The sequence below is a fragment of the Nyctereutes procyonoides genome, unplaced genomic scaffold, assembly GCF_905146905.1.
Source record: "Nyctereutes procyonoides isolate TBG_1078 unplaced genomic scaffold, NYPRO_anot_genome, whole genome shotgun sequence".
Taxonomy (NCBI): Eukaryota; Metazoa; Chordata; class Mammalia; order Carnivora; family Canidae; genus Nyctereutes; species Nyctereutes procyonoides.
Genome location: NW_026575082.1, coordinates 473,114 through 500,212, shown reverse-complemented (window position 1 = coordinate 500,212; position 27,099 = coordinate 473,114). Strand labels below are relative to the sequence as shown.

At 53.9% G+C, this 27,099-nt stretch overlaps 1 protein-coding gene across 8 annotated transcripts in view; it reads left to right on the top strand.

The window, feature by feature from the left end:
* LOC129514649 (RNA polymerase II subunit A C-terminal domain phosphatase-like) overlaps positions 1-27,099 on the top strand; it is a 53,459-nt gene that overhangs the window by 5,696 nt on the left and 20,664 nt on the right. For 6 of the 8 annotated variants that reach the window (XM_055333403.1, XM_055333405.1, XM_055333411.1 and 3 more), the window contains exons 2-10: positions 5,069-5,152; positions 5,778-5,871; positions 7,587-7,715; positions 9,885-10,035; positions 11,978-12,068; positions 14,007-14,173; positions 14,867-15,841; positions 17,545-17,686; positions 18,209-18,412. In XM_055333403.1, coding sequence (XP_055189378.1) covers positions 5,069-5,152; positions 5,778-5,871; positions 7,587-7,715; positions 9,885-10,035; positions 11,978-12,068; positions 14,007-14,173; positions 14,867-15,841; positions 17,545-17,686; positions 18,209-18,412 — 2,037 coding nt within the window. Of the gene's footprint in view, positions 1-1,844; positions 2,572-4,783; positions 4,876-5,068; positions 5,153-5,777; positions 5,872-7,586; positions 7,716-9,884; positions 10,036-11,977; positions 12,069-14,006; positions 14,174-14,866; positions 15,842-17,544; positions 17,687-18,208; positions 18,413-27,099 lie in introns of those variants that run through there. The other 2 variants (XM_055333408.1, XM_055333409.1) reach the window with 2 other exon arrangements.

Genomic DNA, 27,099 nt, shown 5'->3' with positions numbered 1-27,099 from the left:
AATACTCATTCCCTGGGATGCCCAGGTGGCTCCGTGGTTGAACACCTGCCTTTGGCTCAGGGCATGATCCCGGGGTCCTGGGATCGAGTCCCGCAATCCAGCTCTCTGAGGAGAGCCTGGCAGGTGTGGCCTTAACCCTGATGGATCCAGTTCTGATATGATGCTGTTTGGCTTGGGGGCCACTTTGCTAGATGTAGCATGTTGCATCTTCTGACTTGGGTACTCTGAGGAAGTTGCCTGCATTTTGTCTTGCATCGGACGACTTGCTTGCCACCTCCTGTCTCCCTACAGCCTTCCTGGTGGGCTCCCCCACCTGGACCCGGCTCACCACCACATCCATGAACTGCGACAAGCACTGCCAGGGTGAATTCAACTGGAGACCTTGTGTTTAAATTAAGCAAATACAAAAATCCTCTTAATGTTCATAAATACGGAGTTTTGGACTCTTAACACTACAGTTGACTCATATGTCAAGGAGAGTAGACATCAGAATTTTGAAATGAAGGCTTTTTATAAGGGATTACATTCATTTGTGAGTTATCTGCATCTCTTACACGAGTCATATGGTGATGACACGCATGTGGTGTCACCATGGAGGGGTTCCTAGTAGAAGCTCACTTCATGTGCTAGTCATTGCTCAACATGAAATATTCCTTCAGATCTTTGGGTGATTGGACTTGACCCGAGTATCTCTTGAGAGTGGGGGCCTCCATGCACCTGTCTCCCGGCCGCCCTCTGACTGTTCTCCTCCTGGGGATGGAACTCTGCATTGTCCAGGACAGGCTTACAGGATGACACCCCCAATCTGTTTGTCATCTGAACAAGACAGGCAGAATCCTTTGACCCTGGCATGGAAAGTTACGGGACCTTTAATGTGACCCGTACGTGAAGGACTTTTTAGTGAAAGGTGCATATTCAGGCCACTTGCAGGGGCACCTGGAGTGGTTAGCACATGTGCCCCCACCTTGTATTCCTGCCTGACTACCCGCCTCTCTGGTTGCCTACTGGCGGCAGACTCTGCCTGGGACTCAGAAACTGGGCCAGTGCCTCCCCACTCTGTCAAGGAAGGATGCTGTGTCTGCTGGATCTTCAAGGTACAGCAGTGGAGGGTATGCTGTGTGTCACCCAGAGCAGTGGGAGCTGAGGGAACTTTGGGAGGAGGTGCAGCTCTGGGTTTGGGTCCAGACAGAAGGATGAGGCGGAGGTGGTTGAGTAGCAGGCTGGTCTGAGCAGAGGAAGCCCCTGTGTTGAGGGGAGAATTCAGCAGCACTTGGGAGCACTTGGCCAAGCCTGTGGGTCCCAGCGGCCGTGGAGTGGCACAGGGAGGAGCCAGGTCTGCAGGGTGACAAGAAGGCAGGCTGGCATGCCACCAGCTGTCAGGCTGTCTTAGCCCAGGTTGCCCTGCGTGGGTGACCCCACAGCGCTCTGCTGAGTGGATGGTGCTGAGGACGCAGCACTGAGCTGCAGCACCGTGCCCAGGGTGCCCCCTGTGCCTCGCTGTGCTGCGCTGCCACGTGGCCCTTGGAACGGTCACCAATAGCTCTTCATCACCAAGCGTGTTGGCGTTGGCCTCGTTGGCTGGTCATCGGCCGATGTAGATGTGCATTTTAAGTTCATAGTTGAGTGAGTTTTGACATGTGTGCCTGAAAACCACCACCCTGCCTGGGGTTGAATCCACTCTGGATTCTCCTGGGAGCACTTACACTGACATTCCTTTTCTTTCTCAAAATGTTTGTTCCCTGGCAATCTGTTGTCCTGACTCCCAGCCTTTGTGAGCAGTGTTTTTTATTTCTGTTTTTAGTTGATGTTCTTTTTCCTGCCTATCTCTTCACTGTTGGGGTTCCCCGCAGGCCTGCCATCTGTTTCTATGAGGTGGTTACATCCTGGCCTGGGACCCACAGCCCATCACACCTGTACTCCCGCCCTGGCCATGTCCAGGCATGCATGGTGGCTGGTGGTGCCTCTACTGCCCTTGCTCTGTCTTCCCGGCCGACTCACTGGTCCTTTTTGTCCCTGGTCCCTGGCAGGTTTCTTCCAGAAACATCCCAGAGTGTCCACCACAGCCCCGTGTCTCTGGGTTCACACTTCTCCCCGCATTTCCTGCCTGTGCTGCTGAATATAGAGCTTGTCTGGTCAGCCCGCTCCTAGCACCCTTGCAACACCACCTGCGGGTTCTTGGTGCTACATTCAGGGTTCCCAACTGTTAACCTCATAGCTGCTGCTTTCACCTTGCTCTTCACTTGGGACATCTGAAGCTTGCTGCCCCTCACCTGTGCAGCTTGGTCTCACCTGCCCTACCCTTGGCCTGCTTCCTGTCACCTTGTGGGGGGCCGTCCCAGAAGATTCCTTCTGCTAAAGGACATTAATCCTCTAGAATTAGGATTCACACCCACCCACTTGAGGTTCCCCTTGAATCATGGTGACTTGGGTAAGACCAAGATTTCTCAAGGACCCAGAACATCTGATAAATTGGACTTGATCAAAATTTAAAATCTTATTTTCAAAAAACACTTAAGAAAATGAAAAAGCTGACTACAGAATGGAAACACCTACCTCACAAAGCATTTCAAGGTATTATTGGTTGAGCTAGAGACACCAAACGCGTCTTCAGGTTAATGTTTCAGGAGAGATTGGTTAAATCCTCCTGGTCAGGTGTTGACATTCCTGAAAACATATTCCCCAGCTCATAAGTTTTACTATAGAAATGAGTAAAGTGGGATGACTGGGTGGCTCAGTGGTTGAGTGCCTCCCTTCAGCCCAGGGCATGATCCCGGGGTCCTGGGATGGAGTCCCGTGTCGGGCCCCTGCATGAAGCCTGCTTCTCCCTCTGTCTATGTCTCTGCCTCTTTCTGTGTTTCTCATGAATAAATAAAGTCTAAAAAAATAAATAAATAAATAAAGACACAAAGTGACACAGAATTTTAAACCCTGAAGACTGGTAAAAGAAGACTCAGCATTCCAGGGGGCAAACAGCAGACTTTTGCCAGGTTCCAGAAGGCCTGACAAACCCTTCAGTAAACCCATTAGCCAACAATTGATACACACTTTTGACTTTTGGGAAAGTGCAGGGTCAGTCCTCTTGCCAGCTCTGCTCAGATCCTGTCAGTTGCCTTCCTGGCATGTTGCTTCTCCTCCCGCATGCAGGAGAGCAGGACAGGACAGGCAAGGGTGGGGCCCCAGCAGGATGCAGTCTAATTGCAGGTTGCTGGCAAGGTGGGCTGCTCTGTGGGCAGCTCCACAGGAGAGTGTGACCCTCATGTGGCCGGAGCCCGGCCAGGTGTCCGAGCGAGGGCTGATTTGGAGGTACCTGCCATAACGGCCATGAATGCAAGAGTCCTGGACCCTGGCTGCCACTTGATGTGGGTGGTGTGGGGTCAGAAGAGAGGGTGAAGGGGCTGTCATGCAAGGATGTGTGTGGGGATGGGTATGGTTGGGTGAGGTGCTGCAGAGCCAGCCAAGTGCAGAAAGCCAACCGGGCCGTGGTCTCAAAGCCAGACCCAAGTGCCAGCTCCATCAGCAGCAGCACAGAACCTGGTGGTGGAGGGTTGACGAGATGCAGGGTGCCCAGAGTGGAGGGACAGTAAGCTGGGGTGGCAGGGGAGATGATGGGGACTACCCTTTGGCACACAGATCCTCCGTTTCAGGCGGGCAGGAACTTGGGCCATGAGGACGTCTTTGACCGGGCTCCACACAGATGGGGAAGCTTTGTGTGGAGCGGTGTGGTCCCCTGCAGGACTTGGTTGAAGATGGGAACATGGGGCAGATTTTAGGTAGAGGTTTATTTTATTTTTTTTTTTAATTTTTTTATTTATTTATGACAGTCACAGAGAGAGATAGAGAGGCGCAGAGACACAGGCAGAGGGAGAAGCAGGCTCCATGCACCGGGAGCCCGATGTGGGACTCGATCCTGGGTCTCCAGGACCGCGCCCTGGGCCAAAGGCAGGCGCCAAACCGCTGCGCCACCCAGGGATCCCTAGGTAGAGGTTTAAATGGTGCTGAAGCTGAGCAAGCACACCCAGGAAGGGGCTAGCTAGAGTGGCAGAGCACATCCCTAAAGAGCGCCAGCACCTGCCACCTACCAGCACTGTGGTTTGGGGTCAAGCATGGGCTGTGAACACAGGGTAGCAAGTCTGGGCCCAGCCATTGGAGTACTGAATGCCTGGTTGTGAGTGTCCAAGATGGGAAGGGAGTAAAGGGGCCCTTGGTAGGGGGTACCCATTTGGTACCTCTGTTAGCCCATGGAAGTCCTTTGTGGTCCAGAGCTCTGAGGCAGTGTGGTTGAGGAAGGAAAAGTGTGTGGCCATCCACTCTCTGCGTGGCACTCAGTGGTCAGCCAACTCTCGGGCCTCAGGGTGTCCGTGTGCTCTGTGGCTTTTGTGAGGATGCACCCAGCAAGGTCCTACTTCGCAGACACTGGCCTGACGAGTGCTCTCGGGCCCAGGTCTAGATGAGGCTCAGTGGGATCCGCAGACCCCCATGGCACGGAGCTACAGGGCCCTGGAACTCTGACCACTCAGCCTTTAGTTTTGTATGCCACTTGCCCTACTTGGGACCAGGGTTTGATACAAGATACAAAGGAAATTGCCGTTTCTGTGTTGGTAAAAACCAGAAATATAATTATAGTTCTATCAGAAAAATGTCTGTGACTCATAGCTTCTCTGTGGACTGGGGACGCTACATGGGAGACAACATTCATCAGTTTTATCCCAGGTTGCTCCTTGCTGTATTAACAGCAGCTTCTGTGTTTATAATTTATCGGAAGTGTTAGAGTGGGGCTCGTGAGCATCCCAAGTACCCTCTCCTGCCAGGACGTCCCTGGTTCCTCCAGCTGCAGCATACGTGGTTCTGTTGTGTTTGCATGAGAGAGATGCGTGGGTGAGAAGCCCCTCTGCTTCACAGCCAGGGGCAGGGCCCTGCTGGGCAGTGCCACCTGCCGGGAGGGAGCTAGAAGTCACTGGGAGAACCAGCGTGGGACCTGGAGGTCTATATGCCCCCTGGGGTTATGTGGAATCCAGGGATTGTACTTCTCTCCTTCCCTAATGTGGGACCATTTTCATCTCTATTCTAGGGCGGTTCTGGTACGGTTGGAAGGATGTAGCCACCCCGTTGTCATGAAAGGCCTGTGTGCTGAGTGCGGCCAGGACCTAACCCAGTAAGTACTGGCCCCTCGGGCTGGGGGGCGGGGCCTCTGGGCATTTGAGATGGGGTGACCTACGGGTTCCAGGAGCCTCCACCTCTGATGGCACCCTCCTTATCTGGCGACTTAGGTCCATCTCCCAGGGAGGTGTTCTTTCTGGTTTTGTTTCCATAAGTTCCGAAGGCACTGGAGAGGTCTGATACTCACCCCCGTGTGGTCAGTTTGCTCTCCTTTTAGCCAGGCAAACGGCGCATCTGTGATCAGCCTACGCCTCACTGCTCCCGGGTCCCCTTCAGGTCCCCCCACCTCGTTCCTGGGCTCCTTTTCCACCTGTGGCAGGCGGTCACCCTCGGTAGACTTGCTGAGCAGCATGGACTGTCCTGTTTCGGGGGCTTTCATGTTTTGGGGCCTCTGTTTCAGTGCGGCCATCACAGTTCATTTCCAGGAGATGTCTGTGAGAACTTTCCCATCTGTTCTCAGACGTCAGCCGTTTCAGCAGCTGTGGGCAGAATGAAACTGCACTGTGCTGGCCGTGAACTTCCCCTGCGTGTCAATTAAAATCGTGCCCTCGACGTCCTGTGTGCGTTCTGGGTATAGTTCTTCAGTGTGTTCATCTCCGTGTGCCTTCTCATGCCCGCAGGCTGCAGAGTAAGAACGGGCAGCAGCAGGTCCCTCTGTCCACAGCCACTGTGTCCATGGTGCACAGCGTCCCGGAGCTGATGGTGAGCTCTGAGGTAAGTCCTGCCTCTGGCAGAGGCTAAGTGTCAGAACATTTCCTGCGAACAGCAAGGAGCATCCGTGGGCCTCTCACTACACAGAGGCTGGCTGAGGAAGGTACCAGGTCTGTCGCTGTGATGGTTTCTGGGATAGCCACTGCTGAGACAGGTGGTCTGTGTGCACTGGGTGGCCCACCTGCAGTTTCTATTTTTGCCAAAGGGTTCTGCCCACTAGGGAGGTGCCGGCCCCAAGGGGTGTTGTGCAGAACAGGAGGCTGATGGACGGGAAGGCATTGTGCATGCTGCCGTGTGAAGAAGAGTGTTAGGGTGGGGGGCAGGCAGTAGCAGGTGGTGAGAAGTACTTGCAGCAGGCAGTGCTGGCGGAGTGGACGTGGTGTAGAAGGAAAAGACATGCACTGTGCGTGTCCTCATGGAAAGGCTTGGCAGGGCAGTACTTCTCTGGGGTGGGGCAGGTGTATGTACCTGGAACCCTGTTTACTTCTCCCCCGTGTCCAGGGTCTCGTGGGCAGTGCTGGTCAGAGGCTTCCTGACACCTTGTATTCAGGGGCCGGGTGAGGGAGGGGTGTGAGGACGGAGCTTCTCCTGTGATGGGGAGGCAGGGCAAGCACCTGTTATTGTAAGTAGGTGAGACAGTTTCAGCGTTAGTTTTACCAGATTTGTGCTCTTGAATGATACATACCGGCTCTATTTTTTGTGGGAAAGACATGTCAGATACAGGATTCTGGCTTTCCTGAATTTTAAGCCAAATGTAAGTATTTAAGAGTGTATGGGGGGATCCCTGGGTGGCTGATCGGTTTAGCGCCTGCCTTTGGCCCAGGGTGCGATCCTGGAGTCCCGGGATCGAGTCCTGCATCGGGCTTCCTGCATCCGAGGGAGCCTGCTTCTCCCTCCTCCTGTGTCTCTGCCTCTCTCTCTCTCTCTCTCTCTCTCTCTCTCTCTCTGTCTATCATAAATCTTTTTAAAATTTTTTAAAAATTAAAAATTTAAAAAAAGCGTGTGAGTGAGTGAGACAGACAGAACTGGGAAGTCAGATAAAAAGAGAAGAAAGTGTCCCCCATTGTTGCTGCCATGACAGATTATCGCTGGCCTGTGTGCACAACCCTTCCAGGGCTGGACGTCGCAGTCCTATGGCTGGCTGATCAGGACCAGGGGTTTGTCTATAAAAACAGGAACTGAGCCAAGGAGGCATAAGCAATGCGCAGGCCAAGGCCCCTTCCCGGAGGAGGCTCCGTGCTGGCCCCGTGCTGGCCCCAGACGCCACTGCGTGCCCGCCATCTCCAGGACCCCCCCTGGGTCTGTCCCATGGGGGGTGGTGCCTTCAAGCATGGTGAGAGGTGTGCCACACCCCTGCCACCTGCCTGTTGCTCCTCAGTTGGCTGCCCTCCTCCCTCCATTTTACAGCTCGTGGCATCCCATCAAACCTTTATGGACACAGCTTTCTTTTCATCTCCTTTTTCATGAGTTAACATGTTACATTATAGAATTAGGTCACAAATCATGTCTTCAGTAGTTGGGACCAAACAGAAGCAGCTTGGGCAGCCACGGAGCAGGCCGTGTGGCTCCCTGTGCAGTGTGAGCGCGGTGGGGCTGCTGGCGTGGTCCAGAGGGCAGCGGCCAACACCTCAACTGCGTTTGTTTGACTAACAAAATTGGATTTGGTTTTGGGTGCAGATATACTCACGTCAGAATCTTCCTTTTTATTTTAACTTCAGCAAGCTGAGCAGCTGGGAAGGGAAGACCAGCAGCGTCTACATCGAAACAGAAAGCTGGTGCTCATGGTGGACTTGGACCAGACGCTGATCCACACGACCGAGCAGCACTGCCAGCAGATGTCGAACAAAGTGAGTGCTTCCTGGGCCGGGCTGGTGAGGAGGGGCCGGAGCCCAAGGCCCATGTGTCTGGGGTGGTTTCCCCAAGCTGGGTCTCACTGGGAGGCATCAAAGCATGCTCCCGCCTCCTGGCTCCCTTTGGGGTTCGGGACCTGGAAGCCTTGAGGCCCAGCGGCAGGCAGTGGTGTTGGCAGCCAAGGAGACACAGTCTGGGTGGGGACAAGGAGCTGGTGTTAGGAACCTCTAGGAATCTCTGAAGCATTGAGGGTAGGGGTACAGGTGGGTCCTGGATCTGGACTCAAGAGATGGCAAATAAAGGCTGGGGTTCCCCAGGGAAATGAAGTTTTCAGAGAAAAGTAAAGGGTTGAGAATGGACCCTTATCTCAGTTAAAACTGTTGCCACGTCCCACCTCTTTGTGTGACATGGACCCTGAGAAGCCAGATTTCTTCAGGCACCTTCAGGAGGCATGTAATAGTGCCCAGTGACACATGGCTCTCTGAAGGCTGGACTGGCCGATCCTGTCATTGACTAATGAGGCCTTGCCAACACGGGAGCCCTCAGTTTGTAGAATTCTTCGCTGTTGGGCCATCGATGCGTAGACTGTGTCAGAGGTCAGGTCGTCAGCATCTGCGGTTAGCGGTTCCTAACTATGGCAGAGCCTGTAGGAAGGCCTCTGAGGAGAGTGCCAAGGCCAGGCCCATGGCTGGGGACATAGGAACAGGAGAGGTTTGGGCCCAGCATCTGGTGGAAGCGGTGTGTCTCAGGGTTGTGTTACTAACATGGCCTGCAGGAAGTTTGGCTTCGTAAAGAGCCTCGGCAGTGCAGCATCCATGTGGACCCTCTCCCTCAGTCCCGCAGGCACTGGGGGTCTCCTCCCTCACCGCACACTGCAGGCGGCAGGGGCTCCTCTCAGAGCTGCAGTGTGCCATGGATTCATTCTCGCAGAGGTTTAGTCCTGTCTCCCTAAAAGCTGTGTGCGCTGTTGGTCATATCGGGAGATCATTCATGTGTGGGAGCGACATGAGGTCGTTTCATTCCTAACAGCTGTTCTGCTTCCTGAGTGAGAGTCAGGGGGACTCTGTGTAAAGAGATACTTGCCGCACGTATGTGGCCGTGTGTCTATTTCACAACTGGCTGGGGTTTTTGTTGTGCCTTTGAAGTTGGCACTTTTAATTAGTTTCATAAACGTTTGGACTGGTTGTGACGTGCCTGTTTCCTCAGCTTGTGTGATCTACAAGCTGAAGACCCCCGCCCCTGCCTGTGTGGACAGGCCTCAGCTTCAGCTGGCCATGGTGGGTTCCATTCTCCCCTCTGCTCACGGCTCACCCGCAGGCCTGGCTCCCATTGGGCTCCCACTGGCACTCAGGTGCTCACCCACCTGCCAGTGACATCTAGACAGATGCATTTAACTCCCAACTTTAGAGATCCAGACTTGTGTTTGTAAGGATGTTTCTGTTGCACCTGTGGAATAGGGGAATGTGATTCTAGAATTCTACACTAACAGATGTTTTAACATCTGCTGCCAGGTTTGACTAGAGTAGGGCTATTAAAAAGTTAATTAGGACCAAGGTCACTTACTTTATTTTTTTTTAGTTGAGTGTTTTTACCAAGGAAATTAACATTAAACAGGATTAAGAAGATCAAAGTTTAGCCTCCTTAGGAAAGTAAACTAATTCACGTATTAATCGCATCTAAGCAGGTTGGTATTACTAATGTTCCGTGTCTACTGTGGGGCTTTGGAATACTACGTCAGCTTTGGTGCAGTGTTTGTAAGTTGACCTGCATCTTGAAACAGTGATCTAGACTAAGTTGCGTGGTTTGTCCTTTCAGTGGGTCTCACCTGCTGTGGCTCTGCTACTCCACAGGGGTTAGTGTTTGAGGAACCAGAGACACGCATGTCTTCACTCAGGGACACTTGCTTTATCCCTTATCAGAAAAAGGCCACAGACAAAAGAGCACAAAGATCTGGTGACATTGCTGCAGCCTGTGATAATGGGGTCCCTTAGTTGTCCTGAACCACCTAAGGTGGTACAGTCCTCGTAGGTGGTTTCTGGGCTGTTGGTTATGTGAAAGTCCCATGGGTGGGTGGCCGCCCTGACGGTAGTTACCGTGGGGGGCACTGTCAGGAGGGGTCTTGTGGGGGGCTCCGGCCTTCTCACCAGACGTGTGTGTCCTTCCAGGGCATCTTCCACTTCCAGCTGGGCCGGGGCGAGCCAATGCTGCACACCCGCGTGCGTCCCCACTGCAGGGAGTTCCTGGAGAAGATTGCCAGGCTGTACGAGCTTCATGTCTTCACCTTTGGGAGCCGGCTGTATGCCCACACCATTGCAGGTGGGTGGTCTGGTCCTAAGTCACCCATCCTCAGTCGTGAGTTAACTGCACGTTGTCCATATGGGTTTGGGTTATTTCTTTCTTTTGGTGACACCCTTAAAGATGGAGGAGAAAATCCAGCTCTGCCAAAGTTGACTCTGTCTCAGAGCGAGCTATTGCTTCCCCAGATGGGTGGGCCGCTTGGGCTGTGGTGAGGAGCACACTGCAAGCCCGTTTGAAAGTTGCTCAGGACTGCAAGTAGGCAGAAGAGTAGAAAGTGGCTCTCTGAGCTTAAAGTTTTTTTATTAATTCGTTTGGAAGTGCCCCTGGAGCCACATTGCTAGTGTCCGTCCTTAACCCCTCAAGTGCAGGCAGCACACATCTCGTTTGTGAGCGAATAATGTGATGGCTTTGGGCTGGCCACACTGGTGTGGCGTGTGTGCACAGGCCTTCCTGGGCCACAAGGCATTGCACACCGGCAGCGGCTCCACCCAGGGACCGCTGGGCTCTGGTCCACTCTATCTGTGGACGTTGGTGCCTGCATTACAGTGTGGTCCGGCACCTCCTTCTTTGTTACGGGGTGGCCAGATTAAGTAAAGTACTTCTAAGTAGAAGTGTTTTTGCAGGTTAGTCCTGACGTTTGTCAATGGAAACGTTCTTTTGAATCCCCATTTAACATGTAACCTTTGTAGGAAATTTTAATCCTGAGCGTGACACCCGTGCGTCAAGGTTCCCTTGTTGTGTAACTGAAGTCACTGTATTTGCCTTTGTCGAGCGGCTGCTGGGAATGTGATTTGAACATGGTGTCACCACTCCATGGAACTCGTGTGCACCCTTTGGGCTTTGCCTCCTGGCCGCCGGGTGACTTGAGCCTTCACCTCCAGAGCCGTGGCGTCTCTGAATCTCGGTCAACAGGGCCTACAGGGTAGTGAAGATACCACTGATTCTGATAGGAGGGCCAGGGTGGGGTGCCCCTGGAGGTTGAGAGGACATTCCCAGGGGCCCTTGGGCGGTCTGCCTCCTCCCCCCCTTTCAGGCTGTGCTTTGTACCTTAGGATCCTCATGTCCCTACATGTCCAGACACATGGCAGGCCAGGGGTCCCACAGCCACCAGGTGGCCGCCTCCAGCGTTGGCCACAGCGTCGCACATAGTAGATTTGGGAGGAATCCCAGGACAAGTGCCCCACGGGGCTGTGAGTTGGGTGGGCCTTCAGAGGGCAGGTCACTGGCTCAGAAAAGCCCTGGGGCAGGAGAATCGAGCTTGGTGCCAGGGGTGGATGTGATTGTTGACAGTGCAGCTGGAGGCCCTGCCATGGTTTCTACAGATTCCTCTTTCTGTCCACTTTGTTTTGAAAGTTGTCATTTTCACAGAACGTGTAATTTTGGTATAAGTTGGATAGACCTATTTTTGTTAGAACTATGAAGAGCCTGGGATGCTTTTCGTTTATTTCATTGTAGAGACAATTCTGTGAGTGAGCTTCAGGTTTAGCTGCCCAGTGGCATCAGCGTCGGTATAGGATCCGTGTGTTTATTTAGGGGAACGTATGTTGGGAATATTTCCCCTCAGAGTGCGTGTTCTCTGTTAGCACCTGCTGATGACAGGGGGGGGTGGGGGCCCCACAGATGTGAACACCAGAGGTGGCCCTGGAGGAGGGGGACGGGAGGCTTCCCTGCTCAGCGTGCCGCCTGACAGCCGTGCGTTCACAGAGCCAACAGGACGAACCGTAAAAAGATCTCCAGGGAACATGGTAAACATGTCTGTGAGGGAGACAGGCTGCCCAGGTGCCTGGTGCAGACAGCCGAAGGCATAGGGAAGCTGCATGCGCTGGCAACCAGAGCCCCTCATGGAACATGCTGGGCGGAAATCATGTGCTCATGTGTCCATTGCCCAAGACGGCAAGCTCCCTGGGGGAAAATATCGGCTGGTCATATGTCTCACCATTGTTCTGTTTTCTTTTCAAAGGCTTTTTGGACCCTGAGAAGAAGCTTTTTTCTCATCGAATATTATCAAGGGACGAATGTATTGACCCGTTTTCTAAAACAGGGAACCTCAGGTACGTACTTGGCTGTGTTCATTGAGGCAGAAAGTGCATCAGGCTGGTAATCCAGTAATTCTGTTTATTTATTTATTTTTTGAGATCTTATTCATGAGAGACATAGGGAGAGGGAGAAGCAGGCTCCCTATGGGGAGCCTGGTGGGGGACTTGATCCTAGGACCCCAGGGTGACACCCTGAGCCAAAGGCAAACGCTCAACCACTGAGCCCCCCAGGCATCCCCTTCTGTGTTTATTCTTCCTGCTTCTGGCTTTATCTTCACAGCGCTCAGAAACCCTGCTGTCTTGTCGCCCAGCCTCTTCCCCTTCAGATCCCCAAGCATCCAGGCAGCGGTGGGCTCCCCCAGGGTCTGAGGAAGGGGTGCTGAGATCAGGGCTAGGGCAGGGCAGAGTGGGAGGTGACGAGCAAAGGGACCCAGAGCTCCTCCAAGAACTTGGTGCTGGTGTCTCATGGTTGTTTCCCTAGGAGTGTGCATGCACTAATCCTGCTGGCTCACTCCCAGATCTGTCACCATCCCATCTGCCCCTGGTTACATTCCTGTCCAGCACCTGCTGCCCCTGCCTGCCCTGCTTTCACAGTAGGGTGCTCCCACCCCCAATCCACAGGCTCTTGTACATGTTTGGAAATTTCTTGTTCACTCTGTGCAAGGAATTTTCCCATTTCTACCCAGAAAGGTAGTCCATCCATCTCCCCACACACACTCCCTCCCTCCCGTAGGGTACACTTGTTTTCATGCACATTGGTCCCTGAGGATATTTGGGCAGTTACACTGGGGCCCTGGCTTTGGCTGGTGTTGGTCGTCCTTGTCCAGCGTTTCCTGTTTCAGATTTAGGATGTGGGCACACAAGGCCGTAGGAACCCAGAGGAGAACGTGAAAGTACTTGCTTCGGAAACCAACCTCGTGTGTCCTAGTTACTGTCACGGTGATCAGTGATGAAGACAGATCCATCTAGTGATAGATTCAGGGAGAAGCTACCTACCCCCAGTGAGAACGCCAGAGGGGAGCGGCCTGTTCCCCGGCAGACACAGGTGATGTGGCTTGTATAGGTACAGGCAATGGGGCTCTTCCTAGTTTTTCTCTCCCTCATCTGGAGTCAATATGCCAGAAAGTTTCGACTGTGCAAGTTATTTTAGCTGCCTTTTATTTACCTGTGGGAAACAGATTCAGGAGATACTAATTTTGGACACATGAACATGTTTTCCTGGGTAATTGTAGCCATTCGCAACTAGGGGACTCAGCAGGGGCCGGTAGTCCTCCCAGGTTATTTCCAGATCCAAGAAGAAATCCGTTTTGAATTTTGAATGCTAGCAGCCTGTCTGAATCCCAGAATTGTAGATAGAAATAGAATTTACAAGCCTGTGTGCGGGTAACAGAGCGTGTCTGCGTCTGTCCCATGGCGAACCCTTGCTACTGTTTCTGCTGACCCTGTATATTCTAATAGCATTCTTGGACTTGAGAGCACGTAGGTGCACTGCAGGAAACCGTGGTTTATTTCTCACGGTGGAGATATATGGTCATGTCTCTTCCCCCCATTACCTGAAAACCCTCAGCTGTGAAGCAGAAGCCTGCAGACTGGCTCACAGGCTTGTCACCTGTATTTGTAAATGTCCTGGGACACGACCATTTGTGTGCCAGCTTCCTAGAACGTGGACACAGCCCCCACACTCTAAACTCCAAACTGTGGCTCCATAAGGAACATGTGCTGGTTCCTGCCTTAAGGAGTATCAGAGACAGTGGAGAAAGCGGAGTTATTTTAACGTTGCTTTGTCTGGAAGCTTTGAGAGTTTAAATATGAGCTAAACAAAGTCCCTCGGTGTCATTCCCATCTGTTTCTGTCTAATCCATAATCTGCTTGCTGCCTGGAAAAGATTGTCATGACTTCTAACAGATTATTTTCTTGCAAAATATGCTAGTTCTGGTACGTTTTTACTTCTAGAAATCTCTTTCCCTGTGGAGACTCAATGGTCTGCATCATTGATGATCGAGAAGATGTCTGGAAGTTTGCCCCCAATCTGATCACCGTGAAGAAATACGTCTACTTCCAGGGCATAGGAGACATCAACGCTCCCTCTGGGTCTCGGGAGTCCCAGGCAAGAAGGAAAGGTGGGTGAAAGCCTACTGCCCAGCAGCCCCTGTTGGCAGCTGCCATCAAAGGCTCACTTTGTTTCTGTTCCTTTGTATTTCAGTACTTACAGAGCTGCCTGTCTGTGTTCATGATAAAATAATGAAAAGCACAATGTTTGGTTCTCACTTGGGGTTTTCTTTTTAAATAGTACTCCTCCCTGTCATACTGGTTTCTCTTAAAAGATAAGCAGGACATTGGGAATTTGGCCATCGTGATCCTTGGAAAGAGTGAGCTGTGGGGTGGAGCAGCTCCAGCAAGCTGGTGGTTGGCACTGTGCGTTGGCCCAGAGCCTGCAGAGAGCCACACAGCTTAATCTATTGGGCAAGTGTGAAGCCAGAGTCTGTCTGAAGAAAATGTAAAGTTTTGGTGTGAAGTGTTTCTGATGATCTTTAGTTTGTAGACACGATGTTTGAAGCCTACAGTGACTGCTGTAGTCACGAGGCCTCCCGCAGGGTGTCCACCCACAGCATGGGAGCCTAGAGCGTCCTGTACACATTTAACCAGTTGTGAAAACCAAAACACAGTGACCATCTGTCGCCAGAAACCTAAACATTTGCCTTCACAGCTGCAGTTTGCTGAGCCCAGGTCTAGAGACAAACACAGGGGATGGGAGAGGGGGTTCATGTTGGATGTTATGTAACAGTCACCCTTTGTTTTGTGCACACCTGCAGTAAATCAGTCTTCAAGAGGTGCTGATGGCCCAGAACAAGCTCCGTCCATCAGGGAGATCGAGGAAGGACGGCAGGTTTCTGGGGTTGAGCAAAGTAATGGCCTTGGGAAGCCCATGAGGGAGCTCAATGGGGGCGCCTCTCCACGAGGGGACTGGCCCCTGCCTGGGCAGGAGGAGGAGAGAGGAGCCCGGCCCACTACCCGTGGCCCCTTGGCTGATGGCAAGGGGCCCCCCGCCTGTGCTCAGCAGCATGGTCGGACATTGCCGGAAAAGCGACCTGCTCAGGGCACGGCCAGTGGTGACCTGGACTTTGACCTCTCCAGCGACAGCGAATCAGACGCCCAGTCATCTGATGGTGAAAGCGGGGAGGGGAAAAGCCTAGAAAGGCCTCAAGGAGCACGAGATGCAGGAAAGGCGGCACAGCGGGGCGGCCCCTCTGGCCCAGGAGGGGAGAGGCCCACAGGAGTGAGTCCATGTGCAGAGTCAGCCCCAGACGTGCAGGAGGAGGGCGAGCGGGACGGCCTGTGCGGGCTGGCCAGTGGCTCCATGGACAGGAAGGAAGCCGAGACGGAGTCGCAGAACAGCGAGCAGTCGGGCATCACGGCGGGCGAGTCTCTGGACCAGAGCGTGGAGGAAGAGGAAGATGACGAGGACGACGGGGACGAGGACGACCACTTGGTCTACCTGGAGGAGATCCTTGCCCGAGTGCATTCCGACTACTATGCCAAATATGACCGGTACCTCCGTGGGGACAGCCAGGAAGCCCCCGACATAAGGAAGATCGTCCCAGAGCTCAAGAGCAGAGTGCTGGCAGACGTTGCCATAATATTTAGTGGGCTACACCCAACAAATTTTCCGATCGAGAAGACACGGGAGCATTACCATGCCACGGCCCTTGGAGCCAAGATCCTCACTCAGCTAGTGCTGGACCCCGACAACCCCGACAGGGCCACCCACCTGATCGCGGCACGTGCAGGTAAGTGCACCGGTGCCCCCACTCTCCTTCTTGCCTAGGTGGGGAGGACACAGAGAAGACCTCCCGGCAGGGTGGGTCTGCACCGCCTGACACGGCGGCTTTGAGAGGGCATGGCTATTTGTTCTACTTGTGCAGTTTTCATAAGCATCATCCTTGTGAGCGTCCCCTCATGATTATATGTTGGTGACGTTGTGACTTCTGTGTCTGCCTGTGTGGGGGTCTGTGTGGGCAAGTGCTGGGCGGGTGCTGTCCATGGGCATCACTCAGCATGGGTGCGGCACCTTTGGGTTTGTTGGTGTGCTGCTGCCGTGTGCTCTGTGTCGTCAGTCTCCTCCGCCTGGACTCGGAGGTGCACATGGTTGGGTGCAGAGCAGGGTGGGAAGTTCGTGTTGGAGCCCAGGTACCCAGGAGGTGGTCGGCTGAGCCTCTGACTTGGGGGCTGAGCATGAAGGTTCCAGCTGGAACCAGATACGTCCTAAATGGTTGAAGCTATGAAAGTAAAACTGAAGTCATTGCAGGAAAGCGCCCCCCCCCCCCGAAATCTTGGAATTTCAGCCAAGAAAACAGCCCCCTAGGAACTGGCAGATCAGGAACAAACACTTAAGACAGTGTTGCTAGGAAAACAAAAAACTAAGCAATTACTATTCTTAAGTGGTCCTCACAAGCAGTGGTGCGGTGTTTCCTGGACACAGCCCATCCCTGGCTGCTCCCGCCCCTGCTCCTCCCAGGCATGCACCTGCGGAGCCAGGCCTTCCAGGTCACTGCCTCCTCACCCTGATCCCACGTGTATCACGTCCCACGTGCCTTTTGCATAAAGGAACAAATAGAAGCTTCATGTTGGTGTGAAATGTGGGCAGACTCACTGGAAGACAGATGCAAGCTTGTGGCAACACTCAGGCAATTCCACATGTGCTGAGCCCGGGGCACGGGGAAGGAGTGGCCAGGCTCACCCCTCTACCTGTGGCTTCCGACCCCGGCCTGGGTGCCCAGCCCCTTGTCCTCCCCTCTGCCCGGTCCCGCCGCTGACAGTGCCAGTAGCTGGCCTGACCTTTGCCCCCCTGCTCACAGCACAGTGCAGTCTACGCTTGCAGTAGGTGGGACAGGGGTCCTCACCAGCTGTTAAAGAGTCTTTCCAAGGACACAGACATGTGCACACCAGGGGCACACCCAGGCCTCACTCCCATCCTCTGCTCGGCCTGCTTATAGCCCAGCCTAAGGGTGCCTCCTGCCTGGGCTCCACCGTGGCCGCTGTCCTTTCAGGAGTCAGCTGGCTCTCACAGTGTGGTAACCAGGTGACCTTGGCAGATGGGGCTAGGTGGGGCCCTGAGCATCCAGCAGAGAAACCAAGACAAGATGCACCGGGAGAGGCACCTGTGCAGTATTCTGAGCTCACAGCAGTGACGGAGCCTTTGCACATGCTGAGCTTGTGGTCATGGGGAAGACGTCCCAAGCAGTTGTTTGCAGGGCACAGGCCATGGGAATTGCCCACAGAAATGGACGGGTGACTGCTGGTTGGTGTGCTGTGGTTGTCAGATTCCTGCCCTCCCCGTGGCCTTCCATCAGGTCTCGACCCCGACACCCCCCCCCCCCCATGACACCATGAAGTCTCCAGTTTCAGGCAGGGTTCAGAGCCCGACTCAACAGTCCACAGCTGCCACATGCCTGTGGCCCAGGCTGGAGTGATGGGGGTCATTTCTCTGCAGGCACAGAGAAGGTGCGCCAGGCCCAGGAGTGTGGGCAGCTGCATGTGGTCAACCCCGACTGGCTATGGAGCTGCCTGGAGCGCTGGGACAGGGTGGAGGAGCAGCTCTTCCCTCTCAGGGACGACTATGGCCGAGCACAGAGGTGAGCACCTTGCCTGCTACCTGCCTTCCCATCACCATGGGTACTCCCACCCCCAGACTGTCCTAAAACGTTGTCACCCCCACCTCAGTTGCTTTCTTTCCCAGTTATGCCAAATGGCCTTAGCAGCAAGGCTTGGCTTGCCTGCATTTCCTTCCTGGCCTGGAGCAGCATCAGGAACGATGTTGAGGCTTTGTGGGGTGCTGGTGGCCGGGAGACGGTGACCAGAGCGAGGGGTGCTCAGAGCTTAAGGGGTCAAGGTGGAGCTATGGGAAAGGCCCGCTCTGTGTGTTTGGGGGGAGAGCCGCCTGTTTTTTCGGGAACAGCTTCAGAAAACTCTTCCTGTTGTCAAGAGTTCGGACATTGTATTCAGGGTTAAGATTCCGAAGCAGAGAGGCAGTGATCGCAGACTCGGGCTGAGGTTCCAGGATGGGCATGCAGCAGTCTGCTCTCTTGATCTGCAGCCCTTCAGCTGGGCCTGAGCCTGTTCCACACTTTCTCACAGCTCTTGTTCTGGTCCCACAGAGAAGACGGCCCAGCAGCCTTTCCTGACAGGCAGGGTGCACTTCCCACTGCCTTGTTCCACCCGACACCCGTCCACCCCAGGACCCAACCAGGGCCGGAAGTTCGCATCTATGACGCCAACACGGGCAAGCTCATCCGGAAAGGTGCTGTGGGCCCTGGGCCCCCTGGCTCCCTGGCGGTGCACACGGAGCACTCCTCCTTCAGGTACATGCGCCTGCGAGTTGTCATGCAGCAGAGGGGTGCCCACGAGCGCTTCACGCTGCCATGCTCACTGAGAGCAGACCAGAGGCTATGATGGTGGGACATGAAGTTGGGGCTGGCCTTACCCACTTAGGTGTCGGGCCTCTTGCACATTCTGTGCTGTCTTGGTCCCCAACACTGGAACAGGTAGGGCTGGGCTCCAGCCTGAGAGATGTTCTGCATGTGCCAGGCATGCTCACGTGCTCGTACTTACCCATTGCTGTCTCTGAGGAGGCACTTGGTGTGTAGATGGGTGCACACACACACACACCCCAGGAAGAGGAGGAGCCAGCTGGGCCACTCCTGGCACCCCGTCCACTTCTGGCCCAGATCAGACTGAGGGAGGGCCTGGCAGTGGCTGCTTGGAAACAGGAATATGAGAGAGAGAGAGCCCTCGCTGGGTCAGTCCTGCCTTCTACTCTCTTACTCTGAAGATGTGTAGACGTTTATTTCAGGACACGTTCTCTATGTTATGAACGTTCATTTTTATTGCTGAAACGTTGTGTAAGATGGTGAGCTCACCCCAGTTCTGAGCACACTGTGTTTAAAAGGGAGCCCGTGGGTGGGCAGGGTGGCAAAGTGCTGCCCCAGGGACCCACAGGGACATGCGCATCTCCAGGCTCTGGGGAGTGAGGTGTCGGACCAGGTCAATGGAGGCAGCAGGCCCAGGGAGCCACTCCCATGAGGTCTGGGTGGGCACTGGGCCCGAGTGGAGGCAAGGTCACAATTAATGGAGGTTGTAGAGGTGCTTTTGACAAAGTACGTGTCAGGGGCTGTTACACAGGTATCTGGCACCAATTTGCCGGAGGCTGCCACGGCAGTGTGAGGAACCTATAGCCCTGGAGCTGTTGGGGATGGACAGCTGGCTTCTCTGGTCTCTTGGTGGCCACGGCAGCATGAGGGGAGCCTCGCCCCAACCCAGCACCTGGGATGCTATCCAGGTAGAGGCAGATGTGAACAGATGCTCCAGGGGGAGAGAGCTGGGCAGGAACGGGGAGGCCAGAACAGCTGGCAGACTGCTCCTAGGCGGTGACCTCAGTGCTGACCGTCAAGCACAGGACATGGGCACTCAGTCTGCTTGAGTGTAGACGATTGCCTACCCCCTTGACCGATGCCCCTCAGAGCGCACCCCTGAAGTGTGGCTGTGGCACGTGGCACACCTTTTATTGGACTCGTTCTCCTAGGCCCGGCTTGGGTGGAGCGAAGCCAGGCTGGGGCTTGGGACGGAGTCCCAGAGAAGTGGGCAGGGCCTTTCGAGTAACTGCTCAATGATGTGGGACAGGCAAATGGGGGAGACGTAGAGGGTTTCAGCAGAGGCTTGTAGCCTCAACAGAAGCATGTTCCAGAACTGAAAAATCCCAATCTAAGATTAACTGGAAGACAGTAGAAAATGTGCAGACGGGCAGCCCCGTTGGCTCAGTGGTTTAGTGCAGCCTTCAGCCCGGGGCATGATCCTGGAGACCTGCGATCGAGTCCCACATCGGGCTCCCTGCATGGATCCTACTTCTCCCTTTGCCTGCGTCTCTGCCTGTCTCTCTCTCTCTGTGTCTCTCATGAATAAATAAATAAAATCTTTAAAGAAAACTGTGCAGTCTGTAAACAGAAATGAGGAGGAGCTGGGACCGGTACACAGTCCCAGGGCGGGGGCAGATCAATGTATGGACTTCATCTCTGGAATTTCTCCAAAACAGGGAGAAACAGATCCTCAGGTCCCATAACCTGTGATACAGGCTGGATAGTAGAAAACTAGATGAGCGCATGGTAGTTAGGTTTTTAAAAAAACAAGGAGAAGGGGCATCTAACTGGCTCAGTAGAACATGCAACTCGATCTCAGATTATGAATTTGATCTTGATGTTGAGTGCAGAGATGACCTAAAAACAACTAAAGAATTAAAAAAAAAAGAGAGAGAGAGAGAAAACCTGTTTTGTACATATAGCGTGAGAATATACATTTTATGTTATTAACTGGTAATATTGACGCTGATGTTAACAAAGTACAATTACAATACTCCTAGGTATTAGACGCTACTATGTGATACAAGCCAAGTTTATATCTCAAATGTATTTACATGTAGCAGAAGGATGAAAGCAGGTGGTTTTAATTGCTAGAAGTACAGCAGGGTTATGACCTTTGAAGAGGGCACGATTACCTGAGTAAGAAAGAGTAGGCTGTTGAGACCTCTCAGGCCATGGACAGAGGTGAACATTAAGAGGCAGCAGCAGGTGCCATGTGGACGGCGTGCGTGCACGGAAAGGTGGGCAGTGTCCGGGTCCCCTGGCAGGATGTGAGCCATGGAGGAGGTGGGGGGGGGGGGGGGATGGCGACAAGAGGGAAGAGGGTCACCGCAGGCCAGGTGAGAGTTGACTTCTCAGGTGCTGGCAGGTGCACGGGGACAGCTGCTTGAGAAAGCCCTTGTAGCTGCAGACAGTTCAGGCCAGGGTACGCAGAGATGAGGTGCTGAGCCAGGCAGAGGCTGGGAGTATGGCTTGCCGTTCCCGTGGTGCTGGCAAAGTGGGCCATGTGTCCCTCCTGCTGGAAGAGCTGGTTTGTGCAGCTTGTCCTATGCTGAGCCTAGGCAAGCTCGGCTCCATTGGTGGTGTCCTGGGCGGAGCCTCTGTGACACTGACGCCAAGGGATGGGCTGGTGGGAGCCCTGGTGGCCTGCAGGGATGCTGCCCGGTTCCTCCTGAGTCGTGGCTCCTGCTTGTACAAGACGCTCGTGGGATGCTGGAAAGAGGTGCTGTCGTGGGCGGGAAGTGGACATCTGGACCCCTGGCTTGAGGGGCACTGTGGTGACCTCCTTCCTCACTTCATGGTTCTTGTGGAGAAGTGTTTATACAGTTGGGGTGAGGGGAGCATCCCAAGGAGGGTCCCCTGGTTTCCTGTCGTCTCACATGGGCAGCGCTGTGACCCTCTATGTGGGGGTCCCCAAGGCCAGGCTCAGCCAAGGCAGCCGAGCCATGAAGGGTAGCAAGGGGTGCTATGCTGTCCCTGCACCCTGGGTGGATGGATGGTGGCCCCAGGTCCGGTTTAGGGGGACCATGGACTGTGGGACAGGGGTCGGGGGCTGCAGTGAATCTGGGGCTTCTGACTCAGGTACTGGGTCTGATGGCCCAGCCATCCTCCGTAAGTCATCGTGGGGCAGACAGCCCTCCCTCATGTCTGTGCTCGTCGACTAGAGTTGGCAGCCCACCCAAGGCCGCCGTGCCATGCTCATGGCCCAGACAGCCTGAGAGGGAAGCGGTGCCGCAGTTTATGACATGGGCTTCCATCACGGGGACTAGATCCTCCTCTGTGAGGCTCTGCGCTGCTGTGGTGACCATCATGTGGTTCGGATTCTCTCTGTGCGTGAAGCTGTGCATTAAACCCCAGCACGCTCAGAGCACTAAAGTCAGCTTACAGTCACCTTATGTCACCGAAAGCCATCACAAAATCAGTGCTGTGCAGACGTTTATGTGAGTGATTCCTGCTTTTTAGAATCTGCTTTTCTTACTACTGAAAGTTAGATCACCAATCTTTGAGTTAATTCTCTTAAGCATAAAGAACAAACATTTGGAATGTTTAGAACTTGGGTTCAAAGATGCTTTGGGGATTATTCAGGCTTGCCTGGAGTAAGTGGCAGTAGGTCAGGAGTTTGTGCAGTGTGGAGGGGGGGAGAAGTAATTAAGTGTTGTCTGGAAACACTTGCAGTGATAGGCTGCCCTGGAACACAGCTGAGTGCTGCCCTTACATAGAACACTCACAGCAGATTACCACCTCTTTGCTCAGAAATGTGTATGATTATTGTGAATAGTGGCACAGCGGCTTGAGAGAACAGAATAACAAGCCTTTCAGCTCCGTCTTTTTGGAGGAAATCACACACTTGCATGGTAGTTTATTTGGAGGTGGCTCTGATGCAATTTTTGTTGTTGTTTGTTTGTTTGTTGTGAGCTTAGAAGTATGATTTCCACCAAAATACTCATTGACTTATTGCCAGGCTGCATGGGCATACAGAGGATGTTAGCACCGTCGATGAACTCAGGCTAGTGGTTATCCCGTCAGGGCCATCTGAGGCTCATTCCAAATAACCCGCCACTGTGATGGTAGGCGTCATCTCCTTCCTGACTTGTGTGTAGGAAACTCTCTGTTCTAAAACTAGCGAAAGAAATGACCCATGTATGCAAAAGGGGCGGCCCCTGTCCCCGCAGCAGTCCAGGACTGAGAGGAAAGAGGGCAGGGCCTGGGGCACACTCTCATGGGCGCCTGAATAGGCAGAAAGACCCCCTGCAATTCATCATTGTGGCAGAGTAAGGGCCCCCTTTCTGTTTGGAGCGAGAGCTCCCATTTATTTGGTTTCATGTTGTACCCTACACCCGTGTCCCTAATCCACCTGTCCACATGCCGCCACCCAGGCACCTCCAGGCCACCTCTGTTTGCACCATCAGCCCTCACAGATGTGAGGTGTCCACACTGGTATGTCCTGGGAACCTCAGGCTGCAAGGTCTGCGCCAGCTGCCCCTCGAGGCTCTGGTCCCCCTGCTCCTGCATGCCGAGGGCTGCAGTAAGTAGAGCCTGGGGGTGCTGGCACAGCCCCATTCTGACCCCGGAACCCTGGGTAGGCCCCATTGTGACAGGGTGCCTGGGGCAGAGAGCACTGATGCCCTTCCGTGTGCTTGTCTGACTTGAGAGGCCCAGAGAACCGTGAGTGTCTGTCCTTCTGGCTTTGGTGTTTCTCATTCTGGGCGGGGGTGCTGGCTCCCTGGGGGCTGTCCCGGTGCTTGCATGCACGAGGGCACTTCTCTGTGAGAGAAGGAAGAGAGGGGAACCATACACCTCGCCCACTTGGGGGGTAAAGCTGGGAGGGACAGGACCGGGCCCAAACCTCGGGCTTCCCCATGCAGTGACCTCAGGATGGTCCTGGTCCTGGTCCTGGTCCTGGTCCGGGGGTGGGCAGTGGAGCAGCCAGGACCCTGGGGAGGCACAGGAACTCACCACACTGTCAGCCTGAGCTCGCTTCCCTGCAAGGACAGAGTTCAGGATTCTGATTCTTTACCTCATGGTTACTATATGCCATTAGCTGTGAATGTTTGTGCGTTTTTTTAATTACAAGTTCTATTTTGAGGTTGCAGGCAGATGTGAGCAGTCGGAGAGAGATCCTGTGTGCCCTTCCCCCAGGTTGCTGGGCCATAGCAGTGTGCAGACCTGCAGGCCATCCTCCCCACCAGGGGGTCAGGGACACAGAATCACCCCTTCCTGGCCCCTCCTGGCCTTCGGTCAGTGCCCTGCTCACAGGCTTTTGTAGTCCGTGGCCCCCAATCGGCCCACTGCTGGCCCTCTGTCTGCAGTTCCACCTCCCACGACCGAGCAGCGTTGTGCCAGGGGAACCCCCGGAGGACACCTGGGTGTGGCCTGCCATGGGCCAACAAGGACATAGGCCTGCCGCTGCATGCACTTGTGCAGACCAGTGCCCAGTGGTGGGACCACTGTATGCAGGGTGTGGGCCTGATTTTGTAACAGACCCCCTTTCTCTGCACCCCCGCAGCGAAGTGTCTGCGTATCTCTGCCGTTTCCGAGCTGGATGGTTGGTGGAGTTTGACGTTTTTTATGTAGGTGCTGTTTCTTTGTGGATGGTGTGGCTGGAAGGTACTTTCTTATTCTGTAGCTTTCCGTTATCTTTACAGAGTTGGGCAAAGCAAAAGTGTTTGATTTTGATGAATTAGGTTCTGCTTAGCAGTTTTCATGAATACGCATTTGGCGTCAAGTCTGTGAAGTCTTTGTGTGCTCCTAGATCCTAGCGGTTTCCTCTCATGTCTTGTTCTGAAAGCTTCATAGCTTTTACATTTTATATTTAAGGCCATGATCCATTCTGAGTTTTCACACAAGGTGTGAGAGTTCTGGGTTGGAGGTGGGTTCTGCCCCACCCTGTTTGCTGAAAAGGCATCTTGGTCCATCACTTCGGTGCCCGAGTCACGTGTCACAGGTACATCTGTGCGGGTCAGTTCTGGGTTCCCGTCTGTTCCCTTGATCTAAAGATATTTTTTGTCTTTTCTTGATTTTAAGGTGAAAACATTGCATTTTTCACTTTCAATAGGATGTTGCCTCTAGGTTTTCTCTTGATGCTCTTTACCAAGTTGGAGGAGTTTCCCCTCTTCCTGACTTTTGGGAAGTTTGTATCCTGACTGGGTATTAAATTTCTCAGATGCTTTATCTGTAGTGATATCAGTTGGTGTTTCCTCTTTGGCCTGTCACTGGAATTTTACTTCTCTTGTAGGTCAGGGAACCTTTTTCTCACAGTTTTCAAGGTTTTTGTCCTTGTCTTGAAGAATAAACTTGATGACGTGTCCTAGCGTGGGTTTGGGGGTATATCATTTTTGGTTTCACCCAACATTTTGAATCATAAAGTTGAACGTCTTTCACCACATTTAGGACATTTGTAGCCCTAGTTCTGTGAGGACTTTTCCTGTTTCTCCTCCTGGGATCGGGGACACAAATATCGGATCCTGTCCTCTCACGTGTTCAGAAAGCACGTTCTTCTTCCCTTTCCAGTCTCCCTTTTCCCCGTTGTTCAGGTGGAGCAATTCTTGTCACGCCTCATGTTCTCTGTCCTCTCCATTGTGAAGTTGAGCCCATCCCACCTGTTTTTTTTTTCAAATTGAGGCTATGAAAATGTTTTCCGTTCTGAAGCTTCTGCTTGGCTCTTCGTAGCTTCTGTTTCTTCTTTTTCTTTTCTTTTTTTTTTTAAGATTTTATTTATTCGTTCATGAGAGAGGCAGAGACATAGGCAGAGGGAGAAGCAGGCTCCATGCAGGGAGCCCAATGCAGGACTTGATCCTGGGACCCCAGGATCACGCCCCGGGCAGAAGGCAGGTACTAAACTGCCAAGCCACCCAGGGATCCCCAATAGCTTCTGCTTTTTCACTGGGTTTTCTTACCTATGTCACATGTGCTTGCAGTCCTTGTGTAGGCATGCTTCACCATCGCGTTGGATCCCAGAGTGGCCATTCCCCACCACCCTTCTCATTTAGCCGGGGGCCTTCCTGGTTTTCAGTAGGACCCGTGATTTTCCATTGAAGCCCGACGTCTTCACATCACATGGTGAGAGTCGGGGCCTTATTCCCACCGGGTGCTGGGCTTCTCTGTGCTGGACACACTGTGGCCCATTCACGCACGGGGAGACGTCCACATCTACACTCAGCCTCCGTTGGCACCTGTATGGGTGTCACTGCTGCTGCCAGGCCATGGGGGCTCTGGCTGCCCCCTGGGGTCACCGCCGACGTGGGGGAGGGATGTCCATGTTACCACGGGGTGAAGGTGAACATCTGACTCACACCTCCCAGCCTGGAGTGGGGGCCTCATTACTGCAGGTGGGGTGTTTGTCTGGGCCCCACCTGCCATGGTCTCCAAAGACTCTGCCTGGGGGACATAGCTTGTGGTGGTGGCCTGCAGCAGAGCACTGACTGGAGAGAGCAGGCTGCCCTTGGGGCTCCATGTCTGCCTGTTAGTGTTCTGTGTTACCCACTCCTCTTCCTGCCCCCCCCCTTCTGTCAGTCCTCTGTGTTTCTCTGGGTCTCAGAGTGAGCCCCCAAGGCCCCCCTGCCTGCCTGGGATGGATGTCAACTTTGGGATTCAGAGTAGACAGTGAATCTCTTTGTGGTTTACTTCCTCTTGGAGGGATGGTCCCGTTCGGAGGAGCTGCGCAAGCAGCCTGGTGTCGGGGCAGGGGCTCTTGCCCTGGGGGTTTGCTGCCCCAGAGTCCCCCTGCTGGATGCGGGAACTGGGAGCCGAACCATCCGGGACCTCCGTCATGCCATTCACAGTAACAATAAGCTGTTATGTGTTAACACAGTAACACATCTTTAATGAAATAGCTTGTTTGCCAAGTGGACAAGCAGTCAAGGAGAAGAGCGGCTTGTTCTGCGATTGTGGCTCTGGCTGCTGCCTCTGCCCCTTGGTGGAAACAAGAAGAAATTCTGTGGCCTCCAGTGTGCTGTGTCATTGGTGAAGGGACATAGGGGCCCTCAATACGGTGGCCGATGCAGCGTTCTGTGAGATGAAGCCGCCCCTTGGGGTTCCCTGTCCGCACGTTTCAGGTTGTGGTTAGAACTGAGCCCACTTCTCTGAAGGAAGACTGACATCCTTGTTCTTCAGGAACCTGCTGTTTTCCCACATCGGGGCCGCTGGTCAGCGGGTGTGGTGGTGTCCCTGCGGAGCACAGGGTGCTGGTCCCTCACAGATGTCGGGGAAGATGTCACTTTGTCAGAGGGTACACAGCTGCTAGCACCGCTGCTGCTCTTCACTTTTGGAGTTTGGACAGAAAACCCCCATGTTTTCTCAGAATCCTGAGGTTTTCGTGCATCAGCATCCATGTCTCAGGGAGGGTACTAGTGGCCGGCCACGACCGTGGGGCCAGAGGTGTGGTGCAGACTCCGAGCCCAGCAAGCCACTGCTGGGGACGGCTGCTCAGGGTGGACGCAGAGGCCGTGTGCGTGGAGGGCGCCCCGCCTGGGACAGGCCCCAGGGCAGAGCACTATGAAAACGCTCGCCGGTTTGTCGTGTTAATGTTTGACCATTTCCCAGAACTGTGCACATGCCATCCCGAGAGGTACCCCCTGCCTCCGGTGGACAGCTGGCTGGCTTCAGCCCTGGGCACCTTCTCTTGGTTCCGCAGAGCA